The sequence below is a fragment of the Wyeomyia smithii genome, chromosome 2 (genome assembly GCF_029784165.1).
Source record: "Wyeomyia smithii strain HCP4-BCI-WySm-NY-G18 chromosome 2, ASM2978416v1, whole genome shotgun sequence".
Lineage (NCBI taxonomy): Eukaryota > Metazoa > Arthropoda > Insecta > Diptera > Culicidae > Wyeomyia > Wyeomyia smithii.
The window spans coordinates 22358488-22379671 of record NC_073695.1 but is presented as its reverse complement, the minus strand read 5'-3'; the positions used below and the strand labels follow the sequence as shown (position 1 = coordinate 22379671).

The 21184-nt window shown below is 42.8% G+C and overlaps 1 protein-coding gene across 1 annotated transcript; it reads left to right on the top strand.

Moving 5' to 3' along the window:
- Window positions 1-8831: 8831 nt before the first annotated feature.
- LOC129723673 (peritrophin-1-like) lies at window positions 8832-9620 on the top strand. The gene is made up of 2 exons (XM_055678023.1): window positions 8832-8904; window positions 8966-9620. The coding sequence occupies exons 1-2, from the start codon at window positions 8883-8885 to the stop codon at window positions 9520-9522; spliced, it is 579 nt and encodes a 192-aa protein (XP_055533998.1). The 5' UTR covers window positions 8832-8882; the 3' UTR covers window positions 9523-9620.
- Window positions 9621-21184: the final 11564 nt, after the last annotated feature.

The window sequence follows — 21184 nt, the reverse complement described above, 5'->3', positions numbered from 1 at the left end:
GTGCAACAGTAGGTGGCTGTATGACCTAACTGCTTGCAGTTCTGGCAATGCATGACACGCGGTACAAACAGGCGTACAGGCAGACGAACCCTGTCCAAAAGGACGTAGTTCGGCAGAGCAGATCCGGCAAAGGTTATCCGAAAGGAATCGGAAGGGGAGAATTTCTTCTTCCCTTCTACGATGGATACTGAATGCAGTTGTTTGACATCCAGTATTTTTACATTTTTCATTAAGGGGTTCTTGAAACAGCCAGCTCCATAACGAAAAATGTCATCGACTGTGAGATTCCCTTCGGTAATCACACCGTCGATCTTCACGTCCTTGGCAGGGATGTACACGCGAAACTCTCGCGTAAAGAGCTCGCAGCTAGCAATCGCGTTTGCTTGCTTCAAGCATCCCACAACAACTCGCAGTTTATTCGGTCTCACCTTGGTTATTTCGGTTACGGCCGAAAACTTTTTTGCCAGGTCCTTGCCAATTTGTATAATGTTCAACGGCTTCTTTATGGGCCGGAAAAAGACAAAAAACGGACCTATAGCGGCATCTGGGTAAGCTTTTACCCGTACCTCCGGAGACTGGGCTAGGTACAGGGGAGGGTACAGGGGACGGTACAGGGGACGGTAGAGGGGACTGTAGAGGGGAGGTGGTGGGGGAGATTACGATTTCTTCCCCATTTGTTTCTACATCCAAGAATAATTCTACCTGCATGTTGTCCATTTTTTTGCGGGAGCGTTTCGCTCTACCGCTAACTCGCGGTGAAAAACCGTATAAAGAGGGGAATCAAAAAAAAGTTTACTAAATGAAAAACCAATTTGTTCAAATATAATGGTTCAAAAATAAAAAAAAAGTCAGTGGTAGTTAAAAAGTTAAGAAATGAAACACAATACTTAACAAGATAATCCTGACCAACGTACTGCCGTACGCTTCTCCGTGCCGCAAGCGGGGTAGCCAGATTCCGGCAGTGCGCGGGGAAGTGCTTCTGCTGCTTGCTGGACTGTCAGCTATTGTCACAGGGGTTTGCGTCACGTGCTGCAAGCGGGGATGGATGCGGTGATGCGGGGGATAGTTCTTCTGCCGCTATACTGTCGGCTATTGTCACCAAGGCTGGATCACTTCTCTGCTAGCGATGTAGCCAGCACCCGGCGGTGCGGGATATAATTCCTGCTGCTGTGCGCAGGCTATTATCACCACGGCACTGACTGAACCGAAAACAAAACCGTAACCGAAATGTATTGTTGAGCAAAATACGTGCGAATCGATACGGACTGAAATAATATGCGTCTATTCGCTTCGCAAGCAAAACAGCTTCTGTGATTCGACCATTTCTGCTACCATCTGATCTGATCATCGATAGTGATCTTCTGGTATCTCGTATGCCCCTTGTGTCACGTTGGTCGAAGTGTTCTACGTCCTCCCTGATGGCTATGCTGATAGACATCATGCCGGACAGGACGCAAATTGCGTCGTATGACACTGTATGGAACGCACTCGGAACCTAAGGCCTGTAGGTACTTTCTAGTTTACCACGATAACTGTTAGTACCTAGCGCTTTGGACCACACTGGGCCTCCATACCTAAGTATGAACGAAACCACGCTGGCAAAAATTTTACCCTTGCGGCCATCAACTCGGCCTCCTCGATCGACTCGCCGTAGACCTCTAGCGTTATGTCGTCTTCAAAGCTGACGATCACAATTCCTACAGGGAACTTGAGTTTCAACATCCCGTCATACATGACATTCCACAACACCGATCCCAGGATAGAACCTTGCGGAACGCCTTCGGTAATTGGGACGCACTTCTGACCCTTCTCCGTATTGTAAACAAGCACTCGGTTCTGGAAGTAATTCAGTACTTACAGCGACACCGGTACATGGATGCACCTGAGCGCAAGCTCTGTGGAGTCCCAACTGGCGCTATTGAACGCATTCGTATGCCCCTTCTCTTGCGCTGGAGTGCTACCACCGCCGTCTTGGTGACGGAGAGGATAGCGTCCAGCGTTGACCTGCCCTTCCGGAAACCGAACTGGTTACTTGCCAGACCGTTTACACCCTCCGTGTACCTCACCAGTCTGTTGAGGATAATCCTTTCAAGCACCTTGCCCGCAGTGTCCAGCAGGTAAATAGGTCCTGGCGGTTTTCCGGCATTCGGAAGTAAGACCAAACTCTGACGCTTAGAGGCAGTCATCCAGACACCTCTGTTTTAATCGCCAGCCTGATTGCCAGGTTGGGGATTCCATCCGGTCCCGGTGCCTTGCTCACCTTCAGGGAGTTGGCGATCACCATGAGTTCCTCATTCGTAACCCTAACCTCTTCCTCAATCTCCACACGGCTGTTGTCGCTCACGGAATGGATGTTCGGCAGGTTGGCCGATCATCCCTGGTCTGTGTCTGAGATACTGGAACGTCGGACGTGAGACTCGACTGCCGGAGGCCAAGAACTAGGCTCGTGGCGTGGAAAGAGTCCCCCGATGATACACTCCAGTATCGGTGGTGATTTAGCGCCGATCTTGCAGAACCGAATGCTGCGCGGCGCTCAATCCTCTGTTCGTCTGTTCGCGCACGCTGCATCCTCCGTCTTGCACGGAGCCAGGCACTGCGGAGGTCTGCTATCGCATCGGTCCACTAGTTAGCCGGTGGCTTCCCATTCCTAGGTTGGCGGGTCCTAGGCATGGTGGCGTCGCATGCCCGTGATAGTACGGCAACTAGTTGGTCAGCAGTCGGGCGGAGCCAACTGCCTATATTGCTCTCTCTTCTCATTGCTTCTTCGAATACCTCGGCATCGATATGCGATGTCTTTCAGCCGCGGACGGTGTGAGTGTTGGTTCTACCCGTCACTTGCCGCCTCGCGTTGTTTTCTACACTATAGCAAACCGACTGGTGATCGCTATTGGTGTAGTCTTCGTCTACCCTCCAGTTCGTGATCAGTCCTGAGCTGGAGAACGTCACTTCGATGATCGACTCCGCACCATTTCTGCTAAATGTACATTTGATTCCAACGCTGGCCAGATCTAAGTTGAGCTTTGCAAAAGCCTCTAACAGGATCTGACCCCTCTGGTTCGTAGAGCGACTTCCCCACTCAACAGCCCAAGCGTTTAAATTACCCGCCTCCACCAACGGCGTTAGACCCGTTAGCTCCATGGATAGCTGGTCGACCATCTGAGTGAACCTTTCGGTAGACCAACGTGGCGGAGCATAGATACTGCAGTAGAACACTCCGTTCACCTTGGCAACCGCGTACCTTCGTTTGAAGTGGAATCATCCTCCTGAACCGAGAACCTGCTCGCCATCCATGCGGCAGTCATACTGGACTTATCCGCAACTCAGTTACCGTTTCCGGGAGGAATGCGGTAGGGGTCCGATACGATAACGATGTCCGACAGCGACTAAGTGACTGCTTGATATAGTGGCTGCAGTGGTTCAGGTTCAGTTGCGTTACCTTTATGCCCGTGGTTTCGCAGCCGGCTTACCAGCTGGGCACCTGGGGCTTCCCATAAAGTGTATGGCGTCCCTTTCTCCGGAATACACCATGTACTTGGGAGACTCCCTGCAATCCTTTGCTTTATGGCCTGCACCACCGCATAGCCTTGGCCGATACCGTATCGATACCAAAGGTATCGATACCCCGGGGCCTGAATATCGGTATTTTTTATCGATGCAACTTACGTTGATATTAAAGTGGATCGATACATTCACCCCGATATTTTTTTGATACTGAAGGGAAACTATTAAATCGGAGAATTTACTGATACGACCAAGTGCCTGAATGTCCTAAACAAACAGCGCGGAAATTTGACTCTTTTGGTAAAAGACACCAACAGATTGCATATACCCGCGCACTTCTAAGATGGTTTTCCTGTCTCTCGCGAGAAAAAATGTTTCGCAATTGACAATACTGTTTATGCAGAGCAAAATCGTAATCGCCGCGTCACTCACCTGTCAAGCATTTTGTGGTGAATGGCTTAGTATTCCAATAATTATACAGCAGTCTTTTTATGCGAGGGTTTTGTCTCAAATTTTTATAAAAAAGGCGTAAAAAGTGACTAAATTGAGTAAAAAAGATAACTTAGAAAACCGTTCTTAAATGTTAAGCTATATTTGGATATAAGGGTGATCAGTTTAAAGACCAAAATGCAACATTTTCACCAGAAACAGTGATTTGTTTGTAAAACAGATAACTCTAAACATAGAACGGAAGCCCAACTAAAATTAGGGCAATATCTTGTACCGTTTTAGAGCACTGCAGAATGTTTCTTGTTCCCTATTTAAAATATTCACAACATCCTTGAACTGTATCTTATTTCTTTAATTTGTCATCTCCTTAACACTGCAGGGACTCGTTATATTTGTTTTTGTAGAAAGGCAGACAATAAAGAATAAAACGCCAGAACTATTGTGCTGCCCGAAATTTAAAATCAGGCCGCAGACGCGCTTATGCTATTGCACTGATTTGTATGTGACATATAATTCCCGCCGTGGTCCCATTTGGTCTATTGACCGCAGGGATACCAAATGTGCAGATAGGTCTGCAAAACGCAGATTTTCGATTCGCAAATAATTGCAGTTTTTCCATAGTTTCTGTAGATTTTTGTCAGAGACTCTTTATACTTGCGCATACTTTCTCAAAATCTTTGCAGATTTCTGCAGACTTTTGCCTACGCAAACGCTTTTTTTTTTTCAAATCACGGCCAGATTTTTTTTTCAAATTTCAAGCAGATTTTGTCAGTTTTTCGAGCAGTTGCAAACTTTTTTAAAAAAACATTTGCCATCTCTGACTGACCGTTATGTAGATAAAAAAATGCCGCTTTTTATGGACCTGTCGCCGAGTTCCGAGAACACGTTTATTTAACGTGAAGAAAATTTCTTCATGGAAAGTATTATATGAAGAAATTTTCTTCTCTTCGAAGAAATGTGTGCTCGGAATTCGGCCGCTGTTTCAAGCAGCAGGTAGAATATCGATACAGCTGATATCGATGCTTCGCGTTTGATATCATCCTGGTTTCGATACGAAAGGAAAAAAATTATCGATCCTCGAGCATCGATACTTTTGCAGTTTTTGGCCAATGCTACCGCAACGTCTGCATAACTGGCTCCTGTCGGGCACCTGCAAGGGGACTTATGTCCTTCCTCGGAGCACCGGAAGCAAACGTCCGGTTGTTGGAGTATACCCAGAGCCTTCTTTAAGTGCCAAGCATGCTTGTCATTCTCTTCAGTATGTGAAAGGAGAGGAGAAAAAATTCACCGCGCACTTCCCTTCCAGTATGTGCCTGCGTGTAACAAATGCTTTCACACATTGCTTCTTTCTCCACTCCAAAGTGTCTCAACCAGCTCACAGAGAGACAAACACACTTTCAGCTCACCCCACATCTGATAGAAACAAGAGGGGTGCATCACTCTACAGAGAAATCGCAGAAGTACACAACAGTGTCCACTGGCGAGTAGTCCGGAAGGTGAAAAAAAAAACTACCGGGCAAAAATGTAGTCCTCGTGTAGCTACACTGCGAAAACGAATTTCACCAGAGTAAATTCGACCGGCACGAGCGGCACGAGCAACGCAGTCTATTTTTTTCCTCTCAATCTCTTTCCCTCTTCTGCCATGCTCAAGAAACTAACTGTGAAACGCACCGCAGATCCCGCGAGAGAGAGATTTCAGATTTCACCGCAGTGCGTTCAGGTAGCTCAGCAGATAAAAATCGTTTGTCGCTCTCTTCTAGCATGAGCGTTGATTTACTCTTTAGTGTGACGGCAGTTTTTTTCGCAGTGCGAGATGTTCTCCTGCACTCTAGAGGTTTTCTGAGGAGAAAAGACAAGCATGGTGCCAAGTTCGCGTCTGCCGACGCTAGCCGGAAGGTGGCCACCTGGGTCCCTGCTGGACCCTTTTGGAGGCGGATTGACGCAGTGGCCACCTCCACCCCGGGCTTGTGCAACGTCGCACCCCTCGGTGATTTCATCCAGGTTCCAAAGCTTGAGAGTCACCTCCGAGGTGAGTGCCCGAACCTGCACCTCTTTGCCAAGCACCTGCTCGGCTACCGCATGTAGAAAGCGCCCTTGTTCTTCACATCCTCTCGGAGCTCAAGAATCATCTCGCCAGTGCGAGATGGTGGGCTATGCCGAAGCAGTGAGGTCATGGCTAGGGTAGACCGCCCATAGCGCCTCATGGGCAACTATGTCGCCCCCGACCGGCGTAAGTCAGGGAAGGGAATCTGATCCTAAGACCAATTCCCACCATCTGATCCTTCACTTGCCTGATTCCCACCAGGCAATGGACGCGGAACGTACTGGAAGGCCTGCCAGGTTGTATGGCACGGAGAGCTAGTGCTAGTGGCTTTTGCGAGTAGTCTACTGCCCAGTGTTCGACCCTCACCACCCCTAGGCGATCTCTCGCTGCTGGTCCGGGATTGTCGGGAACTGTCACGCACATATTGCATTACCTCGGCGGTCGCGGCGGACGCGGCGACCCCTGGTGGCATACACCTCCAAGCTGGTGTAAGCTTGGAGAGTGGTAAAGGTTCACAGTATTCGATTAGCAAGGCAACAGATGAATTCATCCGCATCGCTCTTCGAGTACTGCAGGTATCGGTAAAGGTAATGGAACACGAATTTCTGGTTACGGAAGAAGCAACCTCGAGTGGCGTCCCCCAGGGCTTCGTCGTCCTTCGTGAAAAAGTTCTTATATTTCGCATACCCATAGCCGAGTTTAGGGGGGCCATGGCTCCGGGGCTCCGCACTGTAAAAACCCTTTACAAAAGTTCATTTTAAAAAAAAAAAAAAAAATCAATTTTTTTTTATATTCTGTTCAGACTACGCCGCATATCATCTGATTGGGTGTTTACACTACAGTGAGATGATATGGTTTGACATTTTCTTTTTTTGGTTTGGTAATTGAAAGAAGAAGAGAACCAAAAACAGGTCAATGCAAAAACAAAACTCAACATCATGACAGCTGATTGGAATTGGTTGACGGCGTTGATAGAGATTTTTAAGGCACCTACGCGAACTCTCAAATGTAATTGTCAAAATGTGCGGGATGACTTTTTTTTCGCATGTCATTGTCTTAAGTTGGCCGTGTTGCCAACTGCTGCAAATCAGGTTTTTATTGGTTTTCGAACAAGATACCCGCAATATCATGTAGCCGCGGTGATATGTGAGGACAGCTCGATTGTATGGAATATCTGGTGATAAAGCCTCCATAGCAGGAATCGCCTGATATCAGGTGATATGCGGTGTAGTGTGGATAACTGAAATTTTAGTAAAACTAACACAATCATGATATACCCTTTCTTCAACCTAAATTTTTGTATGACATATCTCTTTATTGAAAATTTGACAACTGAAAAGAGGGCCTCCACGAGGTACTTGGTCCCCGGGCACTCACCTTTCTTAATCCAACCCTGCACATACCAGTCCATCGAATTTTAGGGAAAATTTGAATCAAGAGATCGAAAGCATTATTTTAAAGAATAACTTTCTTCTGTAAAGTTATTATGTTATGTTATATAAAGCGCTTATTTTTATGTTATCAAATATTCAGGTGAAAGAGTGTTTGCAAAAAAGGTTGTTACCCTTGCTTGTAAGCACAACAATCGTACACTTTGGTCCGATGTTGCTTCCCGTCATTATTCTAAGGATGCACTAGAGTGGTATGAATCCAACAATGTTTCATATGTGCCAGAGGAGATGAATCCATCAAACTGCCCGAAGCTCGCCCAATCGAAAATTTTCGGGCTGATGAAGGCGAAGCTGGGGGAATGTATGAAACCAGTAGAAATGCTGGAAAATTGTCGCGAAGCAGTATTAGCCTACTGTTCATCGAAATCCCCCTCGATGTTTTTTTTTCACGTTCGAAATGACATTCCAGTTATCGAACCGATTTTGATAACTGGGAAGTTCTCTTCGCTCAGTTAGCGAACAGTTACTGTACCAAAACACTCCTATATTTTTTGTTTTGTTCAAGGATGAAAGTGCATATATAATTATCGGGACAGTCTATACAACTGAAAGTATCTCCGGATTCTAAAGAAAGCAAGCTTTACTAAGTGAGAAGTTAATCTAAAATAAAGCCACGTAAGTTCACATTTTAGGCCACATCCTAACAAATGTCGGATGTTATATTACAGAATGATTCAAAACTCACCATAGGTGTTCTGCACCATAGGTGGGGCGCTGAAACACGCCACAAAGAAGTATCTGAAGGAGATCAGAGAGGCCAGCCAGCAATTCTTAAAGATTTTCAGCTGAGCAAACTTATACTAGGGAACGAAGATTCGATGCAAACTAAACCAAACTTCAAAACGCCTTTTAAAATTATAGAGATCGAACGGGAAACTTCGGAGGAGGCCCGAATATTCGACAAGGCTCTGTCGTCTTTAACACAGACGGCTCACAAATGAACATTTCAACAGGAGCAGGTATAGATGGTCTAGGAATAAGTATTTCGATACCAATGGGTCGTTGGCCTACAATGTTACAGGCTGAAATATTTGGTATTTTTGATATGACACGGACGATCACTTCTATCAGCCAAGAGTACTTAGACTAAAGAAGAGGCATACCACAAAAGATCAAAACAATTGTCGCAGTGGTCCAGATCTTACAAAAAAAAAAAAAAAAAAAAAAAAAAAATAGGTGGTATGACGCAGGTCATTCGGACTGGAAACCAAGATATCGAATTAGTCACTGTACAAGGGCAGATTATTTAGCTCGTGACATAGTAGCAATACTTTGCTGAACAGTTTAATACTTGAAGTACTTAACCGGATTTTAGCGTCATCCACTTAGTTTGAAGTAGTAAGAGTTTTTTTCTTATCGCAAAAGTTCCACAGTATTTAAACTGGTGTTGTAACGATGGCTAATTCAGTGTGTTTAGTGTCTTCTAATTAATAACTATGAGAACCTCAACGATGAATAGTAAGCTTTTATATGAACGTTTAACATTTAAATTGTGAAACTAACAATTGGTTTTTTCTAGAGCAAACCGTTTCGCTAGTTCTAACTATTCTGCTCGGTTGCTGCTACGCGGGTGATTCACACTGCCCAGAAGTCAACGATCCGGAAAACGTACTTCATTTTCCACATCCGACTGACTGCAGTAAGTTCCTAACCTGCAATTGGGGAAGCTTAGTTGAGCAGCGGTGTCCGGATCCTCTACTGTGGAATGACGATAAGAAGTATTGTGATCATGCTTTTAACGTGAACTGCGATGGATTGGTAACCACTACGAAAGCTGCTGTTACTGGTACTGCAGTCGCGCCGGGATCCACATCAGCAACCACTTCAACAAACGCCCCAAATGGTAACAAGTGCCCTGAAACACATGATCCAGATCAGCCGATATTTTTACCGCATACTGACTGCAACAAGTTCTACATATGTAGCTGGGGTGGCGTTTCTCTAGAGCTGAAGTGTCCACCGGGACTTCACTGGAACGTAAATCAAAACTATTGTGATTACCCGGAACTGGCGGGGTGTGCTGTCGGATCAACTGTAGTCTCAACGGAAAGTACTACCGCGGTTCTACCGCTGTGAGTGCGTAAGCGTTAACTGACATCTTTACGTTGTAAGTTAGTGTAGAATGTAGTATTTATTGATTAATCAAAAAAATTGAACCCGATTCGGTCGTGTAACTGTGCATACATTTTCTTCCGAAGATAAGACGTGATCATTCAAAACCATTTACTGTAATGGGGTAGAAGTTCAGCTGGCAACTCGCACGAACCGTAACAAAAAGAGGCGAAAGTTTCGCCCAACCGAGTCGAGAACAAAAAAAAAAACGCCCTGTACGGAATTAATGGGATTTCCGCTCTCATGATTGTCGATCAAAATTTTTGATGTTTCGCACGCTCGCATTATTTACCGGAGATTTCCATTAACGTTCCCCACTCTGCCCATGATGAAAGTTTACCACCCATGGGTGAAACAATGTCTGCAAAAAGGGATAATGCAGGTCGCGAGCAAGCGAGCAAACAAAAAGGGGCCACCGATAGCGAGCGCAAAACTGTGGTTCCGCGTGCTATCATTAGAACCAGAGAAATTTTTTTTTTGGCTTTGGAAAAGAATGATGCGGATGCTTCATCATGGATGAAAATTGCTATGAATAATTAACTATGTGCTTTTCGTTCGCCTGTGAAATTTGTTTGTTTGGTGGTTGAAAAGTGAGACTGAGTGGGGGAGGAAATGAGCTTTCTAGAACTGATTTGAATGGTGCAATAAAAACTATCACACCACAGAGGATGTTTTTAGGGGCGTTACAAATTTCAGTGTAATTTTCGTTGAGTACTAATATGTTTGCGCACCGCGGAATCGAAAACTTTTGAACAAATTTCCAAGTAGTTTCATTATTGACGTGGATGAAATGACGCTATTTCGAAATCTGTTCAACCATAACATGATTTTTAATTTTGATTTACAAAAGAACATAATATTTTTCTGGCAAATAACATGAGTCAGTTTCGAGCCATGGTTTGGAAGTTGTATTCTATACATTCGCTATTCAGATTACAATCCTGTGCAATGCAAACAAAAACTGTAACCTTTTATGAGCAGCTGAATTGAGACAGTGTCGCTTTTCTGTGCCGTAGTGGTACCAATTAGACTCGAAAATATGAAAACAAGCAGCATAATTTATTTTTATTTCGATGCCCCACGCCACATGAACTGTTCCAGCACGACACAAATTGACTCAAATAAATATATCAGTCGGTGAACACAAAAAAAAAAAACGGCGAAACAGTTGCCACAGTGTTAATCTCCAATTAATAACGCAGTTAAATTATTTTGCAATTTACAGACCAATCGCTTTCCGTGCCATCGGAGCTCGATGGTTATGTCCGATAATTTGCTGATAAAATGAGTGAAAAAATAATATAAAAATCTATTCGAGCAACGTGTTTGATAACAGTCACTTTTGAAGCCATATCAATATCAATCATTTTGATAGTTGATCGTAATGGTTTCTTCTCTTCACCCCATCTCTTCCGTCCGTTAATTTTCGTCAACGCCCCTCGTTGTTCATTTCCAGAATTTATATCTGAACATAAATCAATTCGAGTCGAGCGCATTCAACACATAATTCAGGTTTGTAACCCAGTCGCTATACCACCGGCAATTTCCACTATAAAAATCGAACATTCGTATCACGTAGCAAATTCGCAGCCACTTTCTGGATGACAACTGCAGTTTGACGACTGCGCTACAACTTCAAAGTTGCATTACCTTCATAGCAGCAGCAACGTCGTGCAACACAGCCGTTGCTCACTCGCACCGATTCAGGTGTCAATTTGGATTTAATGAAAGTTTCGCACCATCTTTGGGTGACACGGCTGGCTGCTAGCAAAGTTTTCTCGTACTCTTCTCGTCATCGCTGATGAGTTATAAAATGTGTTTTGCTTCTTTTCCGTTGGAAGTTTCTTCATTCCATTGATTTTGATGAATATTGTTTTTTTTTTCAGCCGGGGTTTTGCGCTTGCTTGGGCTGGTATACACAAGCAGCCAGAGAGCCTGGTGGAAAATGCCCTCCGGTTATCATCTATCAGGAAATATTGGAAACAAGTGTCTTTTGAAGGAAAACTTCCCCCAAAGAAACGGGGTCTGAAACTAGAGGAAAAATAGGGCAATTTCGACTCACCCTTCGGGGCGGCTTTTTTGCGTTGATAACTTTCTACAGTGCCGCGCAAGGTGTCGTATCGACCCGTCAACGACGACGCATGTAGAGATTATTGAACATTCGGGCGGGAGACAATGGCAAAAACGAGCCCAGCTAACTTTTATTCTTTCATAATAAAAGTTATTAAATTGTTTGATAGATGACTGGCACAGATAACAGTTTATTGCATTGGGTTTATTTGCAATAAATAATAGCACACATCGAGCTGAGCGATGTGATAATTTTGATAATGACTACACGCAAAACTTTTCCTTGTTACTTTAGAAGCAATAGCGCAAAATTGCCTTAAAGGTAACAAACCTATTACTTAAAAGGCAATAAAATTCTTCCCCGGTCAAGTAACAACACATACTGTCATATATTTAGCACGTGTTACGGGAGTTCGACTATCTAATAATGGTCGTTTCAACCACATGCACGATTTTTTCTGTCTAAAACTGCTCCCTTTCCATCGCAAGAAAAAAAAAATCACACACCGTCGCATATGTTGCACATATTACAAGTTTCTTCAATCTCCAATTCATCCGGTGAGCGTGTATTAGTTCGCGCGTTGTATGCATACGGAGTAAAGAAAGAATATGACAAGAGCTGCCAAGCAGCATTTTCCCCGTCATAGAGTATGCAAACGTTGATGATTTCAAAGACTTCAAATGCGTCTCCAAATGACATCACGATCTGTAAACTGCGTTAGAGAAAAACAAAAACATTCGCTTTCTTGCAAGCTATCCAAAAAACATACTCATTGGTTCATGGAAACTCATTTGCACCTGTTTGAAAATACAAAATTCGTGCCCATCTAGAACAATATTCGCAACTTCGGCAACTCTGTTCAGACAGTATAACATATTTTCATTTCAAGTAAACACTGGGGGACGGAGCGAAAGTGTTTCTAATTAGACATTTGAGGTTGACGGGTGAGATTCTCATTATGTGTGGATGAAGAGGACAAAAATTAATCTGATCGTTGCATCAATTCAAATGCAGCGAGTGAAGTTTTGCTAACACATGCATTGCGGTGCTTGGCTGTATGTTCTCCTGCAGAAACACATACAAGCGTGTGGCCGTCATATATTTTGTTACTTTTTAGTTGTTACTAATTGTGTATAATGCGCAGTCATAAGACACAATAAGTAATAAAAAATTGCCCCAAAGTAATAAAATGTTCCCCGTTTGCGTTGGGTGTATTAACTGTTAATAGTCATGTTTGTGAATGTCTATTTGGGGTTGACTTTTTGCGTTAAAGAGTCTTGTTATCTGGCATGTGAACAATTCCTGCTAACAAAGCGTAAAATAATCATACTGCCGAAGCTGCGTGTCATTTCTTCTATCCATACAGCTGGTGACTCGCCCTTTCATCGTTCTCCACCCACGCAAATAATGACAATTTTTAGCACAGAATCCTTTCCAAACAATCGTTCGCTATGAGCAACTCACTTTGAATCGCTCGTTCAGGCATGCTGCGCGAACATAAGTGCGTGTGTGCGTGTGCAATTATTTGAAATTGAATAGAACGTCTTCATAGCCAGGGTTTCACGCCTATAGATCCTTATCTGCTCTGCTGTATCTCCCCCCGCTATAGCGTTTTTTATGGTGTGCCGGCGGCAGCAACCGGAGTCACCTTATTGCTGCCACTGGCGGTGGCTGATTCCGACAGCAATTGGTAGCCTTTGTGCCGGGGTTTACATTCGAAAATGAGTTTTCCATGATGGTTACGAGACAGTAAATCATTACCGCAATATCGTCGCCGTCATTTCCGTTCCCGAGAGCGCTGGTGATGATCAGTCCTGGGACCAATTAGTTGTGTGGAATGCCACGACGACGGAATAAATCTCGCTGACAACACGCGACGGGTTCCATTTTGGATCCGTGTGAAATTATACTCGATGAAAGATGCAGCTTTTGAAATATCGTAAGCCGGGGTGAGGTTGTGCCATTCAAACCCATTGTTTGTCAGCCGTCCCATGGCTATCACAAGACCAATCTTTCTTGAACAAGTTTTCTCTAATAGGAGATCTATTCCATTATTCATCTCATTAAGCCGATATCCACGAAGAATGCACGGATTAAATACCAAATTTTCACCAAATCATTGAACAAATAAACAAAAACCGCTTACGTGCTCTTATGGAATCGCCCAGCATCACATATTTAGTAAACTGAGCTAGATTTATCTTGAATTTTGTAAATCAAACCATTTTTCACAACGCTTCCATATTCATCTTAAAACTTGAATCACTGCTCAATTATTCATCTTACGACGCCCCCATATTCATCACACTGTTAATCATGAATGGATCACATCGTCATGAATGAACGTAGCCGCAGACCGTCGCAGTAGGTTACCTAGATATCCGCTGTAGTTGTTTACGTCCAAAATTGGTAACCTAGGTAATCAGTGCAGTGCTGTCGATTTCTGTCAATTATGTAGGAATAATTTAACATTTTCAGTATGATTTTTTCGTATTAGCAGAGACTGATTTGGCAACTTTTGATTTTCATTAAAGCAGTGAAAACAGATGAAAAAACATACAGTTGAAATTTAAGATTTGTAGACATTCATCTCATATATTTCTGCTAAATCAAGCTTGTTTTTGGAAATTTAAGGTGAACATTTCAACGATTAAACTTTTCTTAGTGTTGTGAGTGATTTTGTTTAATGTTTAAAATAAATAGTGGTCCGCTAGTGAAGAAAAAAACTTTGGTTGGTTGCTGAACGAGTCCCGTTGTAACCGTGTAGAAGATCGCGCGGATTTTGTTTTCTGAGGCAGATGATTGAAACAAATCAGTTTACAAGTGCAAATGCCTGACTATAATATTAAATTTAGAGCTTTTAACTGAGTTTTCGAGGATTCTACTTTATGAGAAATCTAAAGCGAACTAAGAAGAATCCATTCCATGGATTAGCAGATTGGTTTAGTGAGCAAATATGCGTTTTTTCTTATTTTCATTTGTGTTTTCATGTTGTATGAGATGATTTTATGGGCTGAGATGAATAATGGAACAGTTCCCCTACTTAACCCAGAAAAACTTGTCTTCTGACCCGAAAAAGTTGGCCGACAAGTCACGGATTGGATGGCTCAATCTCGCACCCACTGGCACAATCTCACCTCTGCTGACGGTACTTTCAAAAACGTTAAATTCATAAAACAAAATATCAAAAAAATGTCAAAACTATTGAAAATGTCATAAATGTGTCAGAGATGTCAAGAATATTAAATATGTCAAAAAATTTCAAAATTGTCAAAAAAGGTCAAAAATGTCATTACTGACATTTTTTTTGTCAAAAATGTCATTACTGACATTTTTTTGTCAAAAATGCCAACTTCTAAAAAGTGTCAAAAATGTCAAAACTGTCAAAAATGCCAAAAATGACGAAAATGTCAATCATGTCAAAAATGTTAAAAATGTCAAAAATTTCAAAAATGTCAAAATTGTCAAAAATGTCAAAAATGTCAAAAATGTCAAAAATGTCAAAACTGTCAAAAATGTCAAAAATGTCAAAAATGTCAAAAAAGTCAATAATATTAAAAATACTGAATATGTAAAAAAAGTCAAAATTGTCAATTATTTAAAAACTAACAAAAATGTTAAAAACGGCAAACATTTCTGAATAAGTTGAAAGAACTTGTACCTAGGATAAAAAGTGGATGGATTTTAACTAATGGAACTTGTAGGTAACAGTTTGAAGTACTTGAGCAAAACTTTAAGGAAAAGTGTTGACACCATGAATCTACTTGCTCCTTTTCACCCTATACTTTCTTGAAATTATCTTGAATTTAATAAGCTAAAATATGCTATAACTTTGTAAGGCAAAGTCCTGGAGATATGAAGTTTTGGACAAAAACGTGTGTTTTGTTTGCCCCAACGCTTCCACAGAACAACGTTTTGACGTGGGACTACGTCTTTGTTTACTATACTGGGATGCATTCTGTAAAATTGGAAATGAAACTGGCAAATGTTGCGTCAGATTTCAATCGTTAATAACATACCACGTGGTCTGTGGATGACCCCTAATGGTTATATATGGAAACCTATTGTAATGTATGCTCGCCGGATTGGGACAAATGGAACTTACAGTAGTTTGTAGTACTTGATCTAAACTTTAAGAAAAAGTATTGACATCATGATTGCACTTGCCCCTTTTTACCTTATACGTTCTTGAAGTTATTAAGTTTAGTTATTAAGTTTAGTTTAGTTAAGTAGTTAAGTTAAGTTAATAGGCTACAATGTGCTATAAATTTGTAAGGAATAGTTCTGGGGATATATAATCTTTGACGAAAATGTATGCTTTATGTACCCCAACAATGTTCATGAGAAGGGTTTTCGTGTAAAATGCAACTAACAAAATACTAAACTTTGAGTAATTTCTATATAAGACACTTTATAAAATTGTACCCAATTAGTAGAGACAGTGGTAATTCGCGGCAAAAAAGTTGAAAATTCGCGGGTGGCAAAAAAGAAATTTTTTTCAAAATTCGCGGTAATTTCGCGGCAACCCGTTCTTCAGAAAACACCAAATAAAGTGCATTTATTTTGGTAAAAACAATGAATAAAGCTGTTTTATTTAATTTAATATACAGTAATTTAACAGTAAAATTCATGATTTCTTTGCAGTACGGACTACACAGTCAAATTGTCTTCAATCATATTTGGGTGTCGGCAGGCACGTACTATTCCAGTCATTCTGACTCACGCTGCATTCCGCATCTATCGAGTTTCCAGGAATCGATAAATATTTATTTGCCAACCGGTAAATCCGTCCGCGTTTCGAATATTTACCAAAATTATTAAAATGCAAAAATGCTTGCTACTTGAACTAAGTAGGTATATCTTGCAACTTCGATTTTGCACACTCGGGAATTCTATAATGCAGGTCCCCAATCGCCAAAATCTTTGCTCAAAGAGGATCTAGTAACTGAACCGTCCCAAAACAATTCAACCCAGGCTGACAAAATCTCGTTGTAAGAGAGCAGTAGTACTGTTCCATCTTATTGGTTGCGTAGGAAAAGGCCTCCCGTTGTCATCGAGGTGCCTAATAATCTTAAGAATTGTCCGTGTTGTTGGTTTTCGCGGCATTTCGCGGATTTTTGATAATTTCGTGGCCGATGCTGGATTTCGCGGAATTCGCGGCTCCCGCGAAATCGCGATTTACCACTGTCTCTACCAATTAGGATAGAAATTTTGTTTGTTCAACAAAGTATTATATTTTCAAATCTTCTACGACTTTGCCGAATGGGCCAAACTCAAATCTCCCACGACTTTGTCAAATATGGGCCTCAAATGGTGAGTTGACAACTTGTAAGGTTGACGCTCTTTAGCCCCGGTCCTCACAAGTTCCTATCTCACGCCTCCGCGAGTCGTATATACAATAGACTACCAGTTGAAACATGGACACATTTGGTTGGCATTGCCTGGGCAATGTTGTCAGTAATTTCGTCATCCGAGCTAAGTGAGAAGGTGCGACGCGATCGTTGGCGCGGTAACCGTATCTCGACGGTAGAGAAAATGGTTCGCCAACCTGTGCGTCTGTTCACCAAAATGGTGCGGCTCAAAACAGCATCTGATCTCCATGTTAGGAGCGGCTGATCAACGTCCTGGTGTCAGCGTGGGACTCTAAACATAGCTGACACGATGGTCCTCCGTCGAGACAGGGGGTTGGGGAAGACTCAACAAGCCGACCCGCAAAACACCAAACGTTGCAAATATCGAAGAAGTTAATACGGATCGGAACAATCGGCGCAGACCTAGGCGACGAAATAAGAACTACGATTATAAACTCGGTACTCTGCAGATCGTTAGGCTTTCACGGCTGCGACAGGATCATACATGATGAACTCGATCAACGCAACTCCGAAATCGTAGCACTGCAGGAACTTTGCTGGTCGGGACAGAAGGTATGAAAATGCGGATATCGAGAGGCTACCTTTTATCAGAGCTGTGGCACTATCAACTAGCTTGGGATGGGCTTTATAGTGCTGGGTAGGATGCGCCAACGCGTGATCGGGTGGCAGCCGATCAGTGCGAGAATGTGTAAGTTTAGAATTAAGGGCCGGTTCTTCAACTACAGCATCATCAACGTGCACTGCCCACACGAAGGAAGAACCGACGATGAGAAAGAAGCGTTCTATGCGCAGCTGGAGCAGGTGTATTATAGCTGTCCGCAACGGGACGTTAAGATCGTCATCGGTGATATGAACGCTCAGATAGGACGGGAGGATTCGGACCATTATCTTGTTGCAGTATGCATGCGCTCGAAACTTTCGACGGTGCGAAACACGCGTCAAAGTCGCCCACCGCGACCAAACATCGGGCAATACGGGACCCCTAGGTTGCAGCAGCTGGAAACAGCATTACCAACGAAAGAGCAGCTTGGCGCAGCGATTCTTGAAGATGGCTGGAGGAGGAACATTCGATCAGCCGTTCGAAACGGCCGGAAAAGTCAGAAAGTCTGTCTAGACTGCGAACGAGACACATTGAATCCACACACAACATAAGAAACACTGGCGATTCTAGGAAAACTTGTCTCATATGTAATGTCACCGAAACAGGGAAATATCTGCGTCTGTCCAGAGTTTATCACAACGAACAAATCATATTTTCAGCAGCATTAAAAAAAACTTATTTTCAAAGAGCACATTGAGAGTATACAAGCCAAGTACATCAAATATACGAGATGTTTATATCCTCTCATTAACAGGAATTCTAAACTTTGTTTAAAGAACAAACTTTTGATTTACAAACAAATTTTTAGACCAGCAATGCTTTATGCTGTACCGATCTGGTAAAGTTGCACAAGGAAGAAAACGCTTCAAAGGATTCAGAATAAAATTCTGAGAATGATTTTGAAGCGTCCTTCTTAGTTTGGTACACTCGAATTACATACTGTACTGGAGTAGAAACATTAGAAGATAAGTCAAATAAAATTATGAATGATTTCCGACGAAAATCGGTGCAATCTTCAATTGTTACGATATGCTCTCTTTTTTTTTTTCTTCATCTATAGTTTATTTGACACGGCACAAATACAATTCAATGTTTAACGGCGCCAATTATATCTGGTAGCTTACTTTCTAAAGTATCTTAATAACTAAAAGCAAATTTTTTATCCTCGCTGCCGACTACGAGCTGAAACTAAATCTAACTTAAAGCTAGAATATTTTGCATTAAAAGCACAGGTTTGCTGTTTGATGATTTTCATTGCCATAGGTAAGCAGCATATTTAATTTGTTCCGCTGCTGGGCCAATATATTACGGACTGGCATATTGGGTTGTTTCCATCGGGCCTTGATTGCTGTTTCCGGATCCGGGGTCTTAACGTGTTCTTGTCGTTTGGTTGGATGTAGGCGGGAGGGGATAGGACTAAACTGGGGCGTGGATGGATTTCGGGAAACGTATATAAGGGACATGTAGGATAGGTCACGGCTCGCCAAGACATCACGAACAGGAACAGCCGGCTGCCTACCTTCGACCTGCAGGGAAGCTATTAATCTAGACCTGGCGTCACGGTGTACAGGGCATGACCAAACAACGTGCTCTATGTCGTGATAACCTTCACCACAGGCACAGATACCACTTTCCCCGAGCCCAACACGACGGAGATGCGCGTCAAATCTATAGTGATTGGACATAAGCCGGGACATCACGCAAATGAAATCCCGACCTACATCCAACCCCTTGAACCACGGGTTCGTCGATACCTTGGGGATTATGGAATGTAACCACCTTCCCAGTTCCCCCTTGGTCCAAGAATTTTGCCAACTGATGATCGTATTCTGACGTACAAATGCGAAAAATTCATTAAAGGCAATTGGTCTTTCATAAATATCACCGTTTGTTGCGCCCACCTTAGCCAAAGAGTCCGCTTTCTCATTACCCGGTATCGAGCAGTGAGAAGGGACCCACGCTAAGGTAATCTGAGTAGATTTTTCGGATAAAGCACTCAGATGTTCCCGTATTTTCCCCAGGAAATACGGAGAGTGCTTAACATCTTTCATCGATCGGAGAGCCTCAATGGAACTGAGACTGTCCGTAAAGATGAAATAATGGTCCGTGGGCATTTTTTCGATAATCCCTAGGGTGTACTGAATTGCAGCTAATTCTGCGACGTAAACAGAAGCAGGATTATCGAGCTTATAGGAGACGGCTAAATGATTATTGAAGATACCGAAGCCAGTGGACCCATCAAGAAGTGATCCGTCAGTGTAGTACATATTGTCGCAGTTGATGTTTCGATATTTATTGGAAAAAATTTTGGGGATCTGCTGCACGCGTAAATGATCCGGGATTCCACGAGTTTCTTCTATCATGGATGTATCGAAAAACACAGTAGAATCAGAAGTATTTGATAAATCGACACGATTTGGAATATTCGAAGAAGGGTTAATATTTTGGGACATGTGATTGAAATACAATGTCATAAAACGGGTTTGAGAATTAAGTTCGATTAACCTTTCAAAATTTTCAATCACGGGACGGTTCAAGACCTCACATTTGATTAGAATACGAGAAGACAGGCTCCAGAAGCGGTTTTTCAATGGTAGTACTCCAGCTAAGATCTCCAAACTCATCGTATGGGTCGATTGCATGCAACCCAAGGCGGTACGCAAACAACGATATTGTATTCGCTCCAGTTTGATCAGATGTGTGTTTGCTGCGGAGCGGAAGCAGAAACACCCGTATTCAATAACAGACAATATCGTTGTTTGGTAAAGCCTTATAAGGTCTCCTGGATGGGCTCCCCACCATTGTCCGGTTATTGTACGAAGAAAATTCACTCTTTGTTGACATTTTTTCATCAGATACCTCACGTGACAACCCCAGGTGCCTTTAGAGTCGAACCAGACACCAAGATATTTGTGTACCAAAACCTGAGAAATCGTTTTACCCATTAATTGTGTTTGAAGCTGAGCAGGTTCATGCTTCCTAGAAAAAACTACTATCTCAGTCTTCTCCGGAGAGAATTCGATACCTAGCTGTAAAGCCCAAGCAGACAAATTGTCCAAGGTATCTTGCAATGGTCCTTGCAAATCGGCAGCTTTGGCTCCTGTAACAGAGATTACACTGTCGTCTGCAAGTTGTCTTGTCGTGCATGAATTTGCCAGACATTCGTCGATGTCATTTACATAAAAGTTGTAAAGAAGGGGGCTTAAACATGAGCCCTGGGGAAGACCCATATAGCTAATGCGAAAAGTTGCCAAATCGACGTGCGTAAAATGCATGTGCTTTTCGGACAACAAATTGTGCAAAAAATTGTTCAAAATTGGAGAAAATCCTTGTCGGTGAAGTTTACCCGAAAGAATGTCAATAGAAACGGAATCAAAAGCCGCCTTAATGTCCAAGAACGCAGACGCCATTTGTTCTTTGCGAGCATACGCCAGCTGAATATCTGTTGAAAGCAACGCAAGACAATCATTCCCGGACCCGTGACCCGGAGACGTATCGCGAACAAAGTTTTGCGCAGGAACAGAGTCCGGACATACTTTCCTGGCAAAATCAAATATCCACCGACTTGAAGACTCCTCGCTT

Bases quoted from the DNA above. Each gene is read 5' to 3' on its own strand.
- LOC129723673 (XM_055678023.1), top strand. From the start codon at position 8,883: ATGAGAACCTCAACGATGAATA. The intron at 8,905-8,965 runs GTAAGCTTTTAT...GGTTTTTTCTAG, and splicing joins GAGAACCTCAACGATGAATA to AGCAAACCGTTTCGCTAGTT.